This window comes from Cherax quadricarinatus, chromosome 48, assembly GCF_038502225.1.
Source record: "Cherax quadricarinatus isolate ZL_2023a chromosome 48, ASM3850222v1, whole genome shotgun sequence".
Taxonomy (NCBI): domain Eukaryota; kingdom Metazoa; phylum Arthropoda; class Malacostraca; order Decapoda; family Parastacidae; genus Cherax; species Cherax quadricarinatus.
This window is the reverse complement of record NC_091339.1, coordinates 7,707,559-7,728,821: the sequence shown is the minus strand read 5'-3', so window position 1 is coordinate 7,728,821 and position 21,263 is coordinate 7,707,559. Positions and strand designations below refer to the sequence as shown.

The window sequence follows — 21,263 nt, the reverse complement described above, 5'->3', positions numbered from 1 at the left end:
TACTTGTAGAAATAGATTATTATTATATTATTATTATTATTATTATTATTATTATTATTATTATTATTATTAAGGAATGAAGACCAAAATGAAATCATGTTTAAGAAAAATCATATCGAAAGTATGGAAATTACTATATCATTATAGAATTTCTTTATGTACTATGTATTATTTATAACAGAGAACTTAAGAGTAATAAGAAAGGTATAAAGAGTTTAGTGAGGTTTGAGCCAATGTGGATAGACATTTGAGAGGTAGTGAGTAGCTAAGCTTAATTCAGTGGACTCACACATGAATAGCTAAGTAGTTCAGTGGACTCGCACATTAGCTAAGTAGTTCAGATGACTTACACATGAGTACATTTTCTAGCTTAGCAGTCTCTTCTGACTTGAAGGGAGTCATCAGTATAAAGCAGTAGTAACAGCAACTTTGTGACCCTCTGCCACCATCATCAATCCTGCATCTCTCCCTGGAGTCTACCCGGAGAGTGCTTCGAAGGTTAGTGCCCCCTGTGGCATGATGCTAGATCAAGCCTTCTGGTGGATGATCTGATCAATCAGGTTGCCAGTGCTAGTCAGTCAAAGTCCCTAAGGCAGCCAGGGATTGGTTCCTTCACATGTACTGCATTTTTCCTTAGCACCCCTGCCTTTCACTGGGGGTATTTTGCACCTTCTGCCCAAATCATACTTTCATGGATAAAGATTTGTGTGTGCAGACTTAGGATCAATCCTTCTAGAACTTTTCTAGATGTAGATTATATTGTACCTATTTGGCCTACACTCTATGGAGAATAGGCCAAAGGTGCTTAAAGCATTTAGGTGCTTAACTGAATCTATGCAAACAGTGAATATTCAATGTATATTCTCCAGGTCTGCAGTTTTGCATTTCCTTGAACAGAACTGTTATTTAATTAGCTCACTGAGCAGTCAGCATCCTGTAACTTCAATATTTCTCTCATATTTCCTTATTTCCATTAGTGTATATTCCATCTCCTTTGATTAAAGACCCAATACTGGACTAAGTTTTAACCCTGGATTTTGCATATGAGAAGAGGTGTTTGGGATTTCTTATTTCATTTATGATCCTTTGCTCCCTCTGTCTTTCTTGGACTGTACAGTGCAGTAAATTTGTGCTCGAAGTTCTCTATTTTCCTAACCAGTTTCTTTATGCTTCAGAGAGTCTGCTTCCTCTGAGAAGCTCTGTTATCCAATGTTTTTGCCTGTAGAGGGAGTGCCTTGCTTGAGTTTGCATCTTCTCCTTTGCCAAAGGTCTGTCTAAAGCATACTTGAAGCACTAAATTATAGACCAGTGTCACTGACATGTATAGTATGCAAAGTCATGGAGAAGATTATCAGGAGGAGAGTGGTGGAACACCTGGAGCGGAACAAGGTTATAAATTACAACCAGCATGGATTCATGGAAGGCAAATCCTGTATCACACACTAGTATAGAGTTTTATGACAAGGTAACTGAAGTAAGACATGAGAGAGAGGGGTGGGTTGATTGTATTTTCTTGGACTGCAAGAAGGCCTTCAACACAGTTCCTCACAAGAGATTAATACAGAAGCTAGAAGATCAGGCACACATATAACAGGAAGGGCACTGCAGTGGATCAGAGAATACCTAACAGGGAGGCAACAAGAAGTCATGGTACGTGATGAGGTATCACAGTGGGCGCCTGTGACGAGTGGGGTCCCACAGGGGTCAGTCCTGGGACCAGTGCTATTTTTGGTATATGTGAATGACATGATGGAAGGGATAGACTCAGAAGTGTCCCTGTTTGCAGATGATGTGAAGTTAATGAGGAGAATTAAATCAGATGCGGATCAGACAGGTCTACAAAGAGACCTGGACAGGCTAGATGCGTGGTCCAGCAACTGACTCCTAGAATTTAACCCCGCCAAATGCAAAGTCATGAAGATCGGAGAAGGGCAAAGAAGACCACAGACAGAGTATAGACTAGTCGGCCAAAGACTGCAAACCTCACTCAAGGAGAAAGATCTAGGGGTGAGTATAATACTGAGCACTTCGCCAGACGCACACATTAACCAGATAACTGTTGTGGTATATGGGCGCCTGGCAAACCTGAGAATAGCGTTCCAATACCTCAGTAAGGAATCGTTCAAGGCACTGTACACTGTGTACGTCAGTCCCATACTGGAGTATGCAGCACCAGTTTGGAACCCACACCTGGTCAAGTACGTCAAGAAATTAGAGAAAGTACAAAGGTTTGCAACAAGGCTAATTCTGGAGTTCATGGGAATGTCCTATGAAGAAAGGTTGAGGGGAAATTGGACTGACGACACTGGAGGACAGGAGGGTCAGGGGAGACATAACGACATACAAAATACTGTGGAATAGATAAGGTGGATAGAGACAGGATGTTCCAGAGAGGGGAGACAGAAACAAGGTCACAATTGAAAGCTGAAGACTCAGACGAGTCACAGGGATGTTAGGAAGTATTTCTTCAGCAATAGAGTAGTCATGAAGAGGAATAGCCTAACAAGTGATGTAGTGGAGACAGGAACCATACATAGCTTTAAGACGAGGTATGACATAGCTCAGGAAGTAGAGAGAGAGGGGACCTAGTAGCGAACAGTGAAGAGGCGGGGCCAGAGTATCGACCCCTGCAACCACAGTTAGGCGAGTACACACAAACACACACGCACGCACACACACACGAACACACACACACACCACCAAGTGCTGGACACAGTACACACAACCGAGGAAAAAGTGAAGAGGCTTCTAAGTGAGCTAGATACCTCAAAGGCAATGGGGCCAGATAACATCTCCCCATGGGTCCTGAGAGAGGGAGCAGAGGTGCTATGTGTACCCCTAACAATAATATTCAATACATCTATCAAAACAGGGAGATTGCCTGAGGCTTGGAAGACAGCAAATGTAGTCCCAATCTTTGAAAAAGGAGACAGACATGAAGCACTAAACTACAGACCAGTGTCACTGACATGTATAGTATGCAAAAGTCATGGAGAAGATTATCAGGAGAAGAGTGGTGGAACACCTAGAAAGGAATGATCTCATCAACAGCAGCCAACATGGTTTCAGGGACGGGAAATCCTGTGTCACAAACCTACTGGAGTTCTATGACATGGTGACAGCAGTAAGACAAGAGAGAGAGGGGTGGGTGGATTGCATTTTCTTGGACTGCAAGAAGGCGTTTGACACAGTTCCACACAACAGATTAGTGCAAAAACTGGAAGACCAAGCAGGGATAACAGGGAAGGCACTACAGTGGATCAGGGAATACTTGTCAGGAAGACAGCGAGTCATGGTATGTGGCGAGGTGTCAGAGTGGGCACCTGTGGCCAGCGGGGTCCCACAGGGGTCAGTCCTAGGACCAGTGCTGTTTCTGGTATTTGTGAACGACATGACGGAAGGAAGAGACTCCGAGGTGTCCCTGTTTGCAGATGACGTGAAGTTGATGAAGAATTCATTCGATCGAAGACCAGGCAGAACTACAAAGGGATCTGGACAGGCTGCAGACCTGGTCCAGCAATTGGCTCCTGGAGTTCAATCCCACCAAGTGCAAAGTCATGAGGATTGGGGAAGGGCAAAGAAGACCGCAGACGGAGTACAGTCTAGGGGGCCAGAGACTACAAACATCACTCAAGGAAAAAGATCTTGGGGTGAGTATAACACCAGGCACATCCCCTGAAGCGCACATCAACCAAATAACTGCCGCAGCATATGGGCGCTTGGAAAACCTCAGAACAGCATTCCGACATCTTAATAAGGAATCGTTCAGGACCCTGTACACCGTGTACGTTAGGCCCATATTGGAGTATACGGCACCAGTTTGGAACCCACACCTAGCCAAGCATGTAAAGAAACTAGAGAAAGTGCAAAGGTTTGCAACAAGACTAGTCCCAGAGTTAAGAGGTATGTCCTATGAGGAGAGGTTAAGGGAAATCAACCTGACGACACTGGAGGACAGGAGAGATAGGGGGGACATGATAACGACTTACAAAATACTGAGAGGAATTGACAAGGTGGACAAAGACAGGATGTTCCAGAGACTGGACACAGCAACACGGGGACACAGTTGGAAGCTGAAGACACAGATGAATCAAAGGGAAGTATTTCTTCAGCCACAGAGTAGTCAGGAAGTGGAATAGTTTGGGAAGCGATGTAGTGGAGGCAGGATCCATACATAGCTTTAAGCAGAGGTATGATAAAGCTCATGGTTCAGGGAGAGTGACCTAGTAGCGACCAGTGAAGAGGCGGGGCCAGGAGCTTGGACTCGACCCCTGCAACCTCAGCTAGGTGAGTATACACACACACACACACACACGCACACACACACTACTGTGTGGAATAGATAAGGTGGATAGACTAGATGTTCCAGAGAGGGGACACAGAAAAAAGGGGTCACAATTGGAAGCTGAAAACCCAGGTTAGTCAAAGGGATGCTAGCAATTGAAGAAGGGAGGCTCAGAGACAATATGAAAATGACATAGCATCAAAAGTAAAGACTGACCCGAAGCTGTTGTACAGCCACATCAGGAGGAAAACAACAGTCAAGGACCAGGTAATCAGACTGAGGAAGGGTGATGGGGAATTCACAAGAAACGACCGAGAGGTTTGTCAGGAGCTCAACACAAGATTTAAAGAGGTATTTACAGTGGAAACCAGTAGGACTCCAAGAAATCAGAACAGGGGGGGCACACCAGCAAGTGCTGGATGAGGTACATATAAGCAAGGAAGAGGTGAAGAAGCTGCTATGCAAACTTGACACCTCAAAGGCGGTGGGACCAGACAACATCTCTCCATGGGTCCTTAAAGAGGGAGCAGAGATATTGTGTGAGCCATTAACAAAGATCTTCAACACATCATTTGAAACTGGGCAACTCCCTGAGGTATGGAAAATGGCAAATGTAGTCCCAATTTTTAAAAAGGGAGACAGACATGCGGCACTAAACTACAGACCTGTATCACTAACTTGTATAGTATGCAAGGTCATGGAGAAGATCATCAGGAGGAGAGTGGTGGGGCACCTGGAAAGACACAAGTGTATAATTGACAACCAGCACGGTTTCAGGGAAGGAAAATCCTGTGTCACAAACCTACTAGAGTTTTATGACAAGGTGACAGAAGTAAGACAAGAGAGAGAGGGGTGGATCGACTACATATTTTTGGACTGCAAGAAGGCCTTCGACACAGTTCCTCACAAGAGGTTACTGCAAAAGCTAGAGGACCAGGCACACACAACAGGAAAGGCACTGCAATGGATCAGAGAATATCTGACAGGGAGGCAACAACGAGTCATGGTACGCGACGAGGTGTCGGAGTGGGCGCTTGTGACAAGCGGGGTTTCACAGGGGTCAGTCCTAGGACCTGTGCTGTTCTTGGTATATGTGAACGACATAACGGAAGGGATAGACTCAGAAGTGTCCTTGTTTGCCGATGATGTGAAGTTAATGAGAAGAATCAAATCGGACGAGGATCAGGCAGGACTACAAAGAGACCTGGACAGGCTACAAGCCTGGTCCAGCAACTGGCTCCTTGAATTTAACCCTGCCAAATGCAAAGTCATGAAGATTGGGGAAGGGCAAAGAAGACCGCAGACACAATATAGTTTAGATGGCCAAAGACTGCAAACCTCACTCAAGGAAAAAGATCTGGGGGTGAGTATAACACCGAGCATATCTCCTGAGGCGCACATCAATCAGATAACTGCTGCAGCATACGGGCGCCTGGCAAACCTACGGATAGCGTTCCGATACCTCAGTAAGGATTCGTTTAAGACTCTCTATACCATCTACGTCAGTCCCATACTGGAGTATGCAGCACCAGTTTGGAATCCACACCTAGTCAAGCACGTCAAGAAATTAGAGAAAGTGCAAAGGTTTGCAACAAGACTAGTCCCAGAGCTACGGGGATTGTCCTATGAAGAAAGGTTGAGGGAAATCGGCCTGACGACACTGGAGGACAGGAGGGTCAGGGGAGACATGATAACGACATATAAAATACTGTGCAGAATAGACGAGGTGGACAAAGACGGGATGTTCCAGAGATGGGACACGGACACAAGAGGTCACAATTGGAAGTTGAAGACTCAGATGAATCAAAGGGATGTTAGGAAGTATTTCTTCAGTCATAGAGTAGTCAGGCCATGGAATAGCCTAGAAAGTGATGTAGTGGAGGCAGGAGGTATGATAGAGCTCATGGGGCAGGGAGAGAGAGGACCTAATAGCAATCAGCGAAGAGGCGGGGCCAGGAGCTGTGACTCGACCCCTGCAACCACAAATAGGTGAGTACATACACGAGCGTACACACACACACACGTACGTGGTAATGTTAGTGAGCAAAGTCAGGGTATTTTTCCAGAATTGTTTGTAATATACCACTTTGGATAAAATACTTTGATATGAACATTTCTGAGTGAGTTGTCTCTGAATTCATCAATTTTATCGCACTCCAGCACATAATGACGCAGGGTGTGACAACAGTCCATCTGGCAAAGTTTACATTTCGTTTGGTCTACATATGGTGGTTGTGATTTCACCTGCCAAAGATACTTGTAACCCAGCCGGAGCTGGGCAGTCTAGCGAGATCATCCTTCCGACAAACTGGTGGTCATATTATCTTCTCAGTATATTTCATTAAAGTCATGTTTTATTGATCCAAATTGATGATCTTGTTGAAATATAATTTGTTGAAACTAGGTTATGTTGTGGTCTGCAATTGCAGATTTTGACACCATTATGTCCCAGACCACGTCTTCATTGCTCGTGGCTTTAAGGTTTAGTTATTTCCTAGTTTGGTGGATTCTGCAATCTTTTAGCTTAAGGCAAACATATTGCAGAGGTTCAGTAATTCTGTTGTGTGAGACTGCTCCTCCAACTAGCTTCAGGGACTCTTCAATTACAATCCTTGGTATATTTTTTCTATTTAAGATGTCTCAAATTGAAGTTCCCAAGAAACAGACACATAGGGCCAGGTTGATAAGCTTTCAAGACTATGCTCGAGTTCCAATAAGTAGTCCCTGAACTGCTGGGAAGTTGTATCCGGTGGTTTATACACAAGCACAGCAACTAAGTTCTGGATTTAGAATTTGACCTCCAAAACTTCAACTACGCAATTTGTGTTATATAAATCTGCGCACATGAACAACGCTTTAACATAAAGGCCGATTCCAACTTGTTCCCCTCTTTCTGGTCATATCTAAATAGGTTATACCCAGGAATCCAAAGTTTGTTTATAAAATAGTTTTTGTGTGAATCTCCGTAAAAGCTGCAAACATTGCAGCTGATGCCATGAAAAGACCACTGATAAACGGTATTTTTTTTCTCGGTTTGAGATCTTTTATGTTTTAGGCTGGAATACCCTTGAACACAAACAGCCCCTTTAAAGGCAGGCGAAATTGCAGACCCGGAGAATTTGCCAAGAACATTCACCGATCGCATACATTTAGTCAAGCAACTAAACTACTGGTAACATTTGAAATCCCCTGAAACACAGGCGAAAAGGATACGTACATCATAATTTACACCAGGAAAATTCTAGAACTGGTCCCAAACGTACACATACAAATCATTCCCCATGAAAGTAAGAGGCTTGGCAGACGGTGCAAAATAACCTCAATGAAGAGCAGGGGCGCAGTGAGTACACTAAGGAAAAATTATAGTGTGAAGGGACCAAGCCTTTTCAACACCCTTCACACATAAGGGGAATTACCAACAAACCCTTGGCTGTCTTCAGGAGGGAGGGAGCTTGATACGTTTCTCAGGTCACTTCCTGTTCAGCCAGGCTTTGGTGCATACAATGGACTTCATACCTGGTTGATCAGACCATCCGCTGGAAGATCTGGTCTGAGACCAAGCAGCAAAGGTGCTGACCCTCGGAACACACTCCAGGTAAACGTGGGGTTGGTGATATTAGAAAACATTTAAAATGATACATTTGTAGATGTTTTGGTGGGAATTTTCAGGTAACTGTGAGGCGTTGTGAGATGGTCATTTATTTTTTACCTAGGTAACGAACTGGTGTTTTGTTTTTCAGGTGTAAGTAGTGTACAGCAACTAAAAATAACTTGAGATAAACAAGATACACAACAGATCTACAGTAAATATATTTCGTTCTGTTCACATCCTAGTCCTGCCAAGTATAAATGCGCAGTTAACTCTGCTGCTGAGTCAGCAGCAAGTCACTCACTTGTCCAGATGTTCGAATTTAATTGGATTCCTCCGCCGAACGTATTTTCTGGATGAACGCCGAGGAGAAATAAAGTTACTGCTAGAGATATTGCAGTTTGGAGAATGATAACAGTTGCAATTGAAATGCTAATGGTTTCTTATCCATTTGCTGCATAAGAATACAGTAGTAATTAGGGTCATGCTAAAGTATCGGTATTGGTGAATATCGACTAGTTTTGATATCGGTATCTACAAAAAATGTATCGTCCCATCCCCACTATTAATGTCATACAAACGTTTATATAATTTACACAATGAACGTAACAATCAGAAAATTCATAAATAAAATGTGATATACAAATAACCGCGCTTAGGAGAGGGGAAGTAATGACATTTAGTTCCGACTAAGATCACTGACAGTCACGCTGAAGAAGAGAAGAGAAGAAGAAAGCCAGAATATTCATGTACGAGAGGGGACGGGGGTCGTGGGCATGGAACTTAAAAGTTCGATATATGTTCATGAAATTGGGGTACTCGGTAAGTTTTACATATTTACACCTTTTGGAGGATAACTGCAACCCGAACTGGGAAAAACTAACTCTGTGATGTAGTTCAGCTGGGCTTGTGAGGTCTCTAGGGAGACCTAATTATATGGTCACCTTGCCTTGGCAAATGTCTGTCAGAGACATGCCTTTTCGGCTTAAGTCTCAGCTCCTTTGTTCGTCACTGGCGTCAGATCTCGGCATCAGGTCAAGACACGTGGTGCACACCCAATTGTGGGGGGTGCTTGGACCACCATATAAGCCCAAGGAACAGCTGAGCAGAGGAGATTCGTGCGGAGCTCTGGCCTGGGTGCAGAGCTCTGAGCAGAGAGATTCGAGAGGAGCTCTGGCCGGTGGCCAGACCTCGGGAGAAGGCTGCTGGAGAGTCGAGCAGAGCTCTGGCCTGTGAGCAGAGCTGAGCTGGAGAGTCTCGGGAGGAGAGACTGTTGGAGACATTGGGAAGAGTACTGGCTTGGAGCAGTACTCGTGCTGTGTAGGTCTTGGGACCTGTGGCTTAGTTCCTGTGGTGAACTGTCCTCTGAACTATATTGTAAGTTGTATTCATTTTCGTCAAGTTGATTGTGTTCCCTGTCTCACTGCTTATATGTACCGCTCCATTTATCTAAACCCCAATAATGTACTCTTGTTCCCAAATATATTATTGTACAAGGACTTAATAATAAACTGTGTTTGAGTAGAATAGTAATATTCACTGTCCCCGTTACTTGTTCATTTATTCATTTATTTTATTTCAAGTAGTGAGAGGGTGAGTAGTGTGGTGGTAGAGTAATGAGAGGTGATGGTATATTCACCAGCGGCCTCACATTACCTACCTCCGCTAATTATCTCTACCTACCACCTCGCCTGCCTATCCCCTGCCTACATACTCCCTTACTCCCATATTTCCCAAAATAATTACATTCCACTACGCCCCTACATGACAACTCGAGTTGCAGACTTTATGGTACGACCATTTGAAATATTTAGTCATTTTCATGGAAAATACTGCATGGCTAATATTATGACTGAGATAATGTACCTTTATCTTTGATAAGTTCCGAAAGTTTTTCATGGCCCTCGTTTTATGTGCAATCACTCCATGATCGCATTAGTTATGTATTTTGCAAAGGCCTCATATGCGTTTTGTTTTTTCCAATGCCTCCGTAAGTCTGTCATAATGGTTTAGCAATTGTGACAGGCATGATCATCCAGTTCTAAAACTGTACTGGTTTGCAGAGTGTGGTGTTCCATAAAGCTTGTAATCTGACATCTCATCACTTGTGAAGACTTTCATGATATGGGAAGTTGAGGCTACTGGTGTGTAATTTTTGGCTAGCGCTCTACTGCCATGTCTCGGGTATTATCCAAAGGGCTCGCGCTAGTAGTACTTTGCTTTGTTTTTTTTTTTGTTTTTTTAATAAGGAATTCCATGAATCTGGTTCCGGTGTTTAGTGAGCGGACATGTTTTCTATTTCTTTTTCGAATTCTGTGGGATTAATGCTGTCAGTTACCCTAACAATTGTGATGTACCATCTTCCCCCTTATATTTGGAAAGTTGAAATCACCAAGGAGTATAATAATTGGTGTGTGTCGGGTTCAAGCCTTTCAAGACAGTTATCCGTCTTCCTTATCTGATCTGTGAATTTCTTAGCTGTTGTTGACTGTGGTTTATATACGAGGGTAATTACCAGATTCTTATTTTCTACTTTAATACCTAGAACTTCTGTATCATTCGATGAATTCAGGATTTCTGTGCAACAAAAGGAATCTTTAATATTGTCCTACTCCTACCTGTGACCTTTTAACTGACATAACTATGCATTTTATATATTTTTATCGTTATATAACCGTCTAAAAATTCCCTTGTATGTGATTCTGTAAATGCCCCAAGCATAGCATTTGCTTCTGTGAGGAGCCTGAATGTTTGCAAAAAGGAAGCAGGATTTACCATTTGAGATGTTCTGGTTTGGTGTGTGTGTGTGTGTGTGTGTGTGTTGCTAGTAACCACTGGTAATATACTACTTCGTATGGCCGCTGGTGTACATATCGCTGCTTGTCCAGTATTGTTGTACATTTTTCTGTTGTAAGCTCGACCTTGATGAATGTATGACTAGCTTGGTTTTTCCCACTTGTTTACCTCTGTACCACCTGTACCACCTGCTTTCCCCGTAGCGCATCATTTCTTTCACGTGATTGTCTGGACTGCTAAGGTCGCAGGATTCCCTAAGCTGCACTGAGGCTTTGCACATTTCTGGATGGAAGTATGTGCATTTCTCTTCAGAGCAATACTTCCCTTTCCTAATCATACCTGACCATTTTCTGGTGTATTAATACCAGCATTTTCTCCTATATACATCCCTTTAGGGTAGTATTTGCAGATATCCTGACTGCCAACATTTAATGTGGTAGAACATAGTCTTACCGAGATATGAAAGCCATTCACAGCAGAAGAGTTATAAGTTCCTGCCATGGTTGAGACTCTGTTTACCTCGTCTGGCACCAATCAATATAATTTTTGATCAGTGGGAAGGTCTGCAGCTGTATTTTGAGATAACTGCATCAAATGAAATGTGTGAATACAAAAATCTCCAAGACAAGCTGTCCGTGCTTGTTGCCAGATAAGCTGTTGCCAGACAAGCTGTCCATGCTTGTTGCCAGACAAGCTGTCTATGCTTGTTGCCAGGCAAGCTGTCCATGCTTGTTGCCAGACAAGCTGTCCATGCTTGTGTTATTGCTGTTCTTGCTGTTGAACAACGGTTTAGTGCCGATGGAGGTAGCAATGATACGGCCGTGGACTAGTTTGGCTTTAATTGGATAGGAGTGAGTACACAACGGGCAATGTGAGGGAATGACCGATAGCCAGTCCGTGGAGGGGAGCACTTGTACCTCTCCAGCAGTCGGCCGTGGAGTGAGGGCGAGTGGGTCGCTGGGTAGGCCTAGAGAGGGCAGCACTTAAGTGCCGCGAAATATGAACTAAGCTGGCAGACAGTACAGGCTGTCTACACTTGTTGCCAGACAAGCTGTCCATGCTTGTTGCCAGACGAGTTACAGGAAGTAACGAATAGTTTACCACGCCGAGAATACTGGCATCACAACACTCACGCAAAACAATCACAACACCCAACACTCACGCAACACTCACCAAAACTCGCAATACTCAACATATATTGTAAATTCTTACACCTAGTTATAAAGTCTGGCCATCTATCCAAATGTTCCAATGATCATCTTCCCAGCCTGTGATTTTCCATCCATCTGCTATGTTTTAAACTTTTAGAATGTCCATTGAGCAAATCTCAAATATCATACGTTAAAGATAGGTTTATTATTGGTTTGGTTAAAGTGATTAGTGAAGCACAATCACTTCTTCCAGATATGAAAACCCTGCTTATTTATCTTAGATTTTTCTTGTGACGGGATTCCAAGGCTTTTCTACATTTGCAAGACGATTTTTTGTTAATCAGGCTGATGCTGAAAGCCACCCACTGGCCGACAGCCTCGTTGAGCTGGCACTTGGCATAGAAAGTGTTCTAGTTTCCTCTTGAAGACATTCTACATTTGTTCCAGCAATATTTCTGATATTAGCTAATGGCAGGTTGTTGACAGTGATCTCTTATTGTGCCCATGAAGTTCTTGCCTGTTATTGGATGTTACGTATGAAGGTATATAGCGTTCCATAGGTAACCTCTAATGGAACTAAGTAGGTAGTGGGCCTGTTGGTTTAGGGAAACTTCAGTGGCAACAAGAGTCTTTAAAACCGATGTATTTAAGTGTTAACCATTTCTTTCCTATAGGGTGGCCAAAATACAAAGTAAAATTTTTTTCTCTTTAATAATATTAAAGGTTTTATAAAATCTAATTTCATATATGAACGATCGTCAATTTAACAACCAAGTATTTTTTATTTTCCTTTTACATATAAAAGATATTTCTATACATACATACGTGGATAACTATATTCTTGTCTGTTTAAAACAAATAACCAAGGAATGCCGTATGACATAAATCATGACTTTATAATAATATCCACTTCAAATTATCTGTTCAAATATTGTCGACGTTCCATACAAGGGTCGGGTTAATATTAGAGACTTCTAGAACATTAGAAGTTACTCTAAGCGAGAGCGTATGAGCGAGTAGTACTCGGAAGCAAGTGAGTAGAGCTACTGCATACATTAATGAACGGTCACGCAACGTCAAGTTGGATGACGTGAGAGAGCAGAGGTTACTGAATACACAAAGAGCAGTTCAACTTGTGGTACAGTAATACAAGAAAACCACACCTATAACAATATGAAAACCCTATCAATATATACCTTTGAAGAATTTCGAGAGTATATCTTCTCTCTGAGCCCGGCCATGGGTCAGGCTCGTCTGGTGCTCTCCTGGTCAACCAGGCTGTTGCTGCTGGAGGCCCGCTGCCCCTACATATCCATCACAGCCTGGTTGATCTGGCACCTGGTGAAGATACTTGTCTAGTTTCCTCTTGAAGGCTTCAACACTTGTTCCAGCCATGTTATAATATTTACAAAACCAATTGGAGGACAAAAATGATAGATAATACAAGGTCGGACATTTCCATTTTGGCTTTTAATGGAGATAAGCGCGATGTAATATTAAGTAAAATAACAGTGATGAACATAATCATAGGAGCGTTTATAGCATAACATTGGATTTTGAACTTTCTCCCATATCTTTCACAAAAAAATACATTCCAATTGCTTCAAGGTGTTCCCAGAAGATCCAATACTTTGGCTATGCTGTCAGTAAACGATCTTTGCACATTTTCTAATGTCTGTCCTGCCATGACCAGAGCTGTGAGCAAAGAACAATATTTTTGCCATAAGCAACAATGATTTAAATATTATCATTAGAATTATTTATTTGATTTTCAAAGAACTCATTATCCGCCCAGTAGTTTTCTGAACTTTGGTGAGCCTACTTTATGTTCTCTACATAAGTTATTCTAATGTCATTTATCTGTCCTGTAAATTATGAGAGATAATATGGCTACATTCTGTATTGTGTGCTTTGTATGATCATTGTGTATTCTATAATCGATTAAAACTCCTTATTCTTCCTATATCTAACTGAAATTTATCACTACTGGACATCATGTTATCTCCATTCGTCCACTGAAAGAGCTTGTTAACTTTGTGCTCAGTCAACTTTCATAGTCATTTTGGTATCGTCCACAAAGGGTATGTGGCTAGTGTCTACCATGAGTGTGTGACCAGTGTAAGGGAACCAAGAGCGTGTGTTGCTAACCTGAACTTTGTACTCTTGTAACTAGATTTTTATTTTGCTTTCACCCACTCTGTTGTTTGCTAGACGTCTGAATATTCATTTTCCTACTTATCCTCTCAGTCATTATCCTCATGTTATAGGATATAATGGATTTCCAGAATCCGTGGAAACATCTGCGTTTTGGCTTTCTTCCAAAGCCTCAGTGATTTTTTTTCATTATGATCCAATATTTGTGACAGAAATTATCTTCCTGTTCAATATTCATGTTGAATTGGACTGTGTAACCCATACTCTTCCACAGAACAGTAAGTTGGTATCTCGCCACCCTTTTACAAACTTTTATGATGTGCGATGTAGTGAAATTGGTCTGTAATTATTTTTCCCATTGCTCTACTGCCTCTTTTGTGAAGAGCTCCGTCTGCACTTTTTAAGGATTCTGGAACTTCACCTGAATTAAGGCTCCTCCAAACAACGATGAGTGCAGTTAACAGCACTTAACATTTCTTTTTAGGTATTAAATTCTAGGAATTATGCACAGCTGCTGCATGAATGGACATGCATGTAACATAGAAGATCTATGTTATGCCAGCAATATAATTTATGGGGTGGGTAGAGTTAGTGAAGAAATTCTGTCTTTAGTTCTCAGGGTAGATCGGACTGCTGAACACTGATTCATAATGTTCTTTTAGAATTTCGTCATCAGTGCATGAACCAACATTGAGTAGAGGATCAAATAATTGCAAGTTGCACTGTAAGAAAAACATTTCAGGAAGACCTTTGAGTCATGAACTTTGTCCAGTCATTCTTATGGAATATAATCAATATATGTACTATGATTTTGGGCTGACTTTATGATTAGAAAAAATCAGCTGAAAAAAATTAGTTTCTAAATGTATCGTCTTTAGCATTATCTTGGCTTTCGTTTACATTTCTAAAATGCACCAGAATAACGAATATTTTCCTTAGTATAGTAAACTCTAAACTGAGAAATCGCTTTAATGTTCGGTCATTGGAGGTTATTCTATAAATTCCTTAAGGACCAAAGTCAGAATTAGACATGTTTTAACTTTACACCAGAAGACGGTAGGTATAATGTTTGTCAGGAAACAGGACAAGTGTTTCCTGACGCGGGTCTTACGACCCACAACTGAAGCTTTTGGCCATCTGACCGAGGACTTTAGCTGGCTTACCGGTCTATCACTTTAAAAATCATGGGTATGATTATAACCATTAGGAGGATTACTTACCAGAAGAAGAGATGGTAAAACTCTTGTCTGTCAAAGATTTAACAAGTGAAGTACCAGTAAAATAATTGGTAACACTGGAAATGGAAGAACAAGAAACATAATTCGTCACAGCTAGATTCCACTGCGGTATATGCTGAGAACGATATCTTAAAAAAAAATCTGAAATATATAGTGAAACTGATTTTTTGGTTAAACTTTGTGTGAGAGCTTTTGCTCGGAATGTGTGGGAGAAATGGGGTCAGCGAAGTGGGAATTTCGCTTATAAAAAAAATACTGATGTAGAAATTAAGAGTAAGAATTAGAAAGAAAGGCAGTAAATATTAAGATGGAGGAAGAGTAACGCGAGTAGGAACGTAGGAAGTGTTGAGATGGAAGAGTAAAGTGAAGGAAGAGAGAGGGTTAGATGAAGGGGAGGTAGGAAGTGTTAGGATGACGGGGAGGTAGGAAGTGTTAGGATGACGGGGAGGTAGGAAGTGTTAGGATGACGGGGAGGTAGGAAGTGTTAGGATGACGGGGAGGTAGGAAGTGTTAGGATGACGGGGAGGTAGGAAGTGTTAGGATGACGGGGAGGTAGGAAGTGTTAGGATGAAGGGGAGGTAGGAAGTGTTAGGATGACGGGGAGGTAGGATGACGGGGATGTAGGAAGTGTTAGGATGACGGGGAGGTAGGAAGTGTTAGGATGACGGGGAGGTAGGAAGTGTTAGGATGACGGGGAGGTAGGAAGTGTTAGGATGACGGGGAGGTAGGAAGTGTTAGGATGACGGGGAGGTAGGAAGTGTTAGGATGACGGGGAGGTAGGAAGTGTTAGGATGACGGGGAGGTAGGAAGTGTTAGGATGACGGGGAGGTAGGAAGTGTTAGGATGACGGGGAGGTAGGAAGTGTTAGGATGACGGGGAGGTAGGAAGTGTTAGGATGACGGGGAGGTAGGAAGTGTTAGGATGACGGGGAGGTAGGAAGTGTTAGGATGACGGGGAGGTAGGAAGTGTTAGGATGACGGGGAGGTAGGAAGTGTTAGGATGACGGGGAGGTAGGAAGTGTTAGGATGACGGGGAGGTAGGAAGTGTTAGGATGACGGGGAGGTAGGAAGTGTTAGGATGACGGGGAGGTAGGAAGTGTTAGGATGACGGGGAGGTAGGAAGTGTTAGGATGACGGGGAGGTAGGAAGTGTTAGGATGACGGGGAGGTAGGAAGTGTTAGGATGACGGGGAGGCAGGAAGCGTTAGGATGACGGGGAGGTAGGAAGTGTTAGGATGTAAGCACACACCTGACGTCCTCGCAGTGAACACAGCCACCAGCCCTCCAGACCAGCAGTGTTTTGTTCAAGTACAGTAAGAACATCGTTACGACGGAAGGCCAGCTCGTCTGGGGACTCAGCCACGTTGTCGTAGAGAGCTCGGGCCATACAGTTCTGTAATGAAACCACCACAGTGTTAGCTATGTAACAGTAAGTCAGTGTAGCTTTATGTCAGACCTCCACTCTCTACCATAATATCGAACATTTCACTAATACGCTAATATATACTTACAGGAGGGCCCCGCTTATACAGCAGGTTAGGTTCCAGGCTATCGCTGTCAAGCGAAAATTGCTGTAAAGTGAAACATGGCCTTTTTTTCACTTTCAAATGCATTTAAAGCCTGATAACATGCTTACACCATTAAATATTAAGTGAGCAATAAAGCTAGGTCTAAAAAATGCATATACACTATACTCATTACTTGCCTAAAGATGTTTTCATCCTTTGCTTATAGTGAGTAGTGAATATATTTATTGTAAGAAATCTGAATAAATGAAGAATGGGTATAACTGAAAATTGCTGCATTAGCGAAACGCTGTAAAATGGGGTTGCCTGTAAAATGATTCCAGTAAGGGGCTCTCGAGCTAAAAGAAAAGCTGGAACTACCCTCCCCAGGACTGAACTTGATTCTCTCATTCCCTAGTGGTGACCTGTAGGTTACCTGTAGACGGTTTCCTGGGTCACAGACACCACGCCTCGCTTCAGAGCTCTCGTTTGTTTCCTCATGAATTTAATAATGTGTGTGTATGTGAATGTGCGAGGAAGGAAAAGACACTTATCAGCTGTGTTTCACTGTCACCCAAAGTTTAATTGCCTTCATTAACCCATTTCAGCATCACTGTCACCACACTACTACACTGACTGACTAGTTAACTAACCATTCTTCACTCGTCAGCAAGCCATGCCCTGTGCTGCATGTGGCGCCACTGTTAATATAATCTGCTAAACAATATGTACTAACTTGCTTACTCAGTCCACTAAGTCCAGCACAGGTAAGCCAGTGGTCGCTGCTGCTCTAACCTCAGGTCAGCCCACTATATATTATGTACCTAAGCAAAGTTTGAACACAATATAACAGCAGTGTGGTAAGGAAAATTCATACCAGCTACCAGCGTGGTCAGGACAATAATATAGTAGCTACCTCAGTGTGTTCACGACAATAATATAGCTACCTCAGTGCGTTCACGACAATAATATAGCTACCTCAGTGTGGTCTCTACAGTAACATAACAGCTACAAGTGCGACCACTGGGTAATTGCACATAAAATACGTGAAAAAGGAATAACTGGGAAGGTGGGAAGATTGATTTTTAACTTCCTCACAAACAGAACCCAAAGAGTAAATAGAGTGAGATCCGGGGTTGCTACAGTGAAAAGTTGTGTTCCCCAAGGTATGGTACTAACTCCACTTCTCTTTCTCATTCTCATTTTTGGCAGACAGTAGCATCAATCATAGCACTGTATCAGTTTTTGCAGACGATACTAGAATCTGCATGAAAGTGACATCCACTGAAGACACAGCAAGCCTCCAAGCTGATATAATCCAAGTCTTCCAATGGCCTACTGACAACAATATAACGTTCAATGAGGATAAATTTCAGTTACTGCATCATGGAAGAAAAGAAGAAATAAAAAAAAAAGATAGGAATACAAAAACTTAACCAATCGATAGAACGTGAGTCAAATGTGAGAGACCTAAGAGTTATGTCAGATCTAACGTTTAAAATGGAGGAATTTTGAAACCCTCCTAGTATGTGATAGAAGGGCCTTTTCTGAGACCACTTTTCCCCGATTTTCTTTTGTTTGTCTACAAATGGTAAAAACTAATGTGAACCGTCTGGAGTATAGGAATGACTTACCGGGAACCCTGCGTACCCCGTCTGGGGTATCTGGAATGAAAGGGAAATGAATTGTGCACAATACAAAGTGTCTTAATTATTTTGGAGGATGAAAAACAAAGTGTATATGTATTTTACATTGCATAGTTATATAAAATTATAAAAAATATGACACTGAGGTAGAAATTTGAGAAAATAACAGTGTTAATAAACTTAACACTACAATGTTAGTAATATTTCAAAGCTCCTAATTAAAGTAGCAGGGGAATGGCAGTGGTCAGGCAGAGAGGAACATTGCACAGCATGCACATCCATCCTGTGCGATGTCTGTTAGTGGTGGTAGCGCAATAGTTGCACAAATGCCTATCAGAATTTTCTGTCTTATTTTTGGTTTTGGAAATGTTGCTTCTGGTAATGGTCAGTGTGGCCTGGGTTGCTTGTGCTGGCATGCACGAGTCGCTACTTTATTCCTGAACCGTTTCAGGGACATGCGTTTTTCTTTGAGGGACTTGCAGTCCCTATTGTAAAGGATCCAAGAATTGCAGACAGTAAGATCCAGAACACAGTTTCATATACCATCTTCTGGTCCTCATTTAAGTCTTGTATATATGGGTCAGCATGTCACTCTTATGAATACCACTCATATTTGACTTGTAAACTTAGATGACATTGGTGCAGGGAACCTCCACTTTCTTCTCGTCTTTGTTATCATACCTGAGGCATTTCTTGGATGGTTTATTGCCAGCATCAGATGACAGAATGGTGACGACTTTTCCTGTCTTTCCACTTACAGAAAAAGACCTCATCACCAGAACAGCAAGTGATGGTTTCTCTCTTCCTTGGTGTTATCTAGAGGTGGATTACCAATTCGATTCTCTCTTGCTGAACCCACATATCTGCAGCTGTACTGATGCTTGGGGTATGTAACAATGCCAATGCTAGTGAAGTTGTCAGCATTAAGTTACCGACTTCGCTAGACATGGCATTGTTTTAGCTAGAGCAATGGCAATCCTCGAGGTTACATTCATTGCTTCCTCTTCAGCAGTGAACTCTACTCCATGTGCATCGAAAGTTATGGCTCCCTGGTACATGAGAATGTCATGGATGAAGTCATTGGCACTTGCTCTGCAGGGGCTGGGGACAAATTGCTCCAGAGTTGACAAAAATGGAAATAAATCAGATATACTAATTTGGGGAAAGAATAAACTCTATCAGGAAAATTTCTTTGTACTTTATTTAACAATTGCTTATATCCAAGTATGTTCTATTTGATATATACAACACAGCCTAATACAGCGTACTGCTGTATGACATTTGTATGGTTGTAGACCCCCTGCTCCCACTACAAGACTTAAGAACATAAGAAAGAAGGAACACTGCAGCAGGCCTACTGGTCCATGCGAGGAAAGTCGCTCTACTACACTGTGAAAAAGAACAACTCTGACCTATTACTATGCTCATTCCGGTTCCAGAAATCAGTTTGAGTTAATTCCGCCCCACACACGATCAGTTGCAAGCTGAAATCTACTGTGATGTATTTTTGTTGTTGAATGCACTGATTTACCTTGAGGTCGCAGCAGCACTATACAACAGACCATGCCTAGTACGGTGTTGACTAGGTCTTACTGATTGGTTGACTGGGTTTAAATTCTATTTACTGCACAAAGTCATTAAGGCTGCATATACCCGATTCACCACCAGTCAAGAATATTTTAACCCCTGAAATATTGAAATATAGAATATATTAAACAGTGTAAATACATTGAAAGAAATAAACCTCTCGGTGTGTAACCACTGAGAATACACCTCTCGGTCTATATACTAATTTGGTTTGTGGGTTAACGTTTAACGTTGTCTTTTTGTATTTGTAAAATGCACTTGTTAATTGTTTAAGGAATTGCTTATTAATTTCAGGCGTTGTCTGCCGTAACATTAAATTCGGGTAATTTTGTGAGTGTCCCTGCCAAAAGTATCAGGTACCATAGGTCTAAGATAGGACCAGAAAGCCTGTGTCTGTGTACTCTTCCAGAGAATCACATTAAAACTGTGTTCTCTATTAGAATTTCAACACATTCCGTTATCTTGTACCAGGCTCCATCTCGTGGCTACCACCGCCGCTGCCGTCTTGCGCTCATCACTTTCTCTACCCTGTCTCACTGGCATCACCGTCTCCCACCCTCTCACTCTGTGTGACCATTGTCTCGATGCTGTCACTCTCAATGGTCACTGTCTCAAGGCCGTCACAAGTCATCACTGGGGTCAGGAGTGTTACACAAGAGGTCATTGACTATGTAAATTAACCGGCCTGGCGCCACAGTACTGCCTGTGGTAAAACATCGCACAGTGTCAGAGCAACACGCGGGAAGGTCGCAGGTAACCTGTACACAGAGATCAAGTATGCTTTAATTACTGAGGGAATAAAGTCAGTGTGAATATACCCGTGGTTTTACGGAGACGCGGGAGTCCTGCCCTTGTCATAATACAGTTCAATGTACTGTTCATGGAAGAAAGTGTATTAAATTATGAAATTAGGCTTATAAGCATCATGTGCTATGTATTGGACGTTACAGCCAACGAATCAACGTTACAGCCACCATCTTCCTCAACACCACCGTAACAAATACAATACCCAAAAAGTAAGAGTAAACAGTAGTAAAGAGGCTGCTACCGTGAGAAGCTGAGGTCCCCGGAGCACAGTACTCTCCACAACACACTCGTTCTCTCCACAAAAACACTACATATAGTACTGAACTATATCATCCTTTGCAAACGATACTAGAATCTGAAAACGCAGCAAATCTCCAAGCTGATATACCTTTGAAAAGTTTCGAGAGTTTCACTACTCTCGGATATATACAAAATCTTCCAGTGGAATACATAAAATATGATGTTCAGTGAGGGCAAATTTCAGCTGCTCTGCTATGGAAACCCCTC

General features: G+C 42.3%; 2 protein-coding genes across 4 annotated transcripts in view; one reads left to right on the top strand and one right to left on the bottom strand.

Annotated features, from left to right (window-relative positions):
* Polr3H (RNA polymerase III subunit H) overlaps nucleotides 1-21,263 on the top strand; it is a 797,681-nt gene that overhangs the window by 179,089 nt on the left and 597,329 nt on the right. The gene's annotated exons all lie outside the window — the stretch shown is intronic.
* Nucleotides 1-21,263, bottom strand: part of p130CAS (Serine_rich_CAS and FAT-like_CAS_C domain-containing protein p130CAS) — a 488,085-nt gene that overhangs the window by 31,678 nt on the left and 435,144 nt on the right. For both annotated transcript variants that reach the window (XM_070094843.1, XM_053787254.2), the window contains exon 2: nucleotides 16,461-16,604. In XM_070094843.1, coding sequence (XP_069950944.1) covers nucleotides 16,461-16,604 — 144 coding nt within the window. The remainder of the gene's footprint in view (nucleotides 1-16,460; nucleotides 16,605-21,263) is intronic.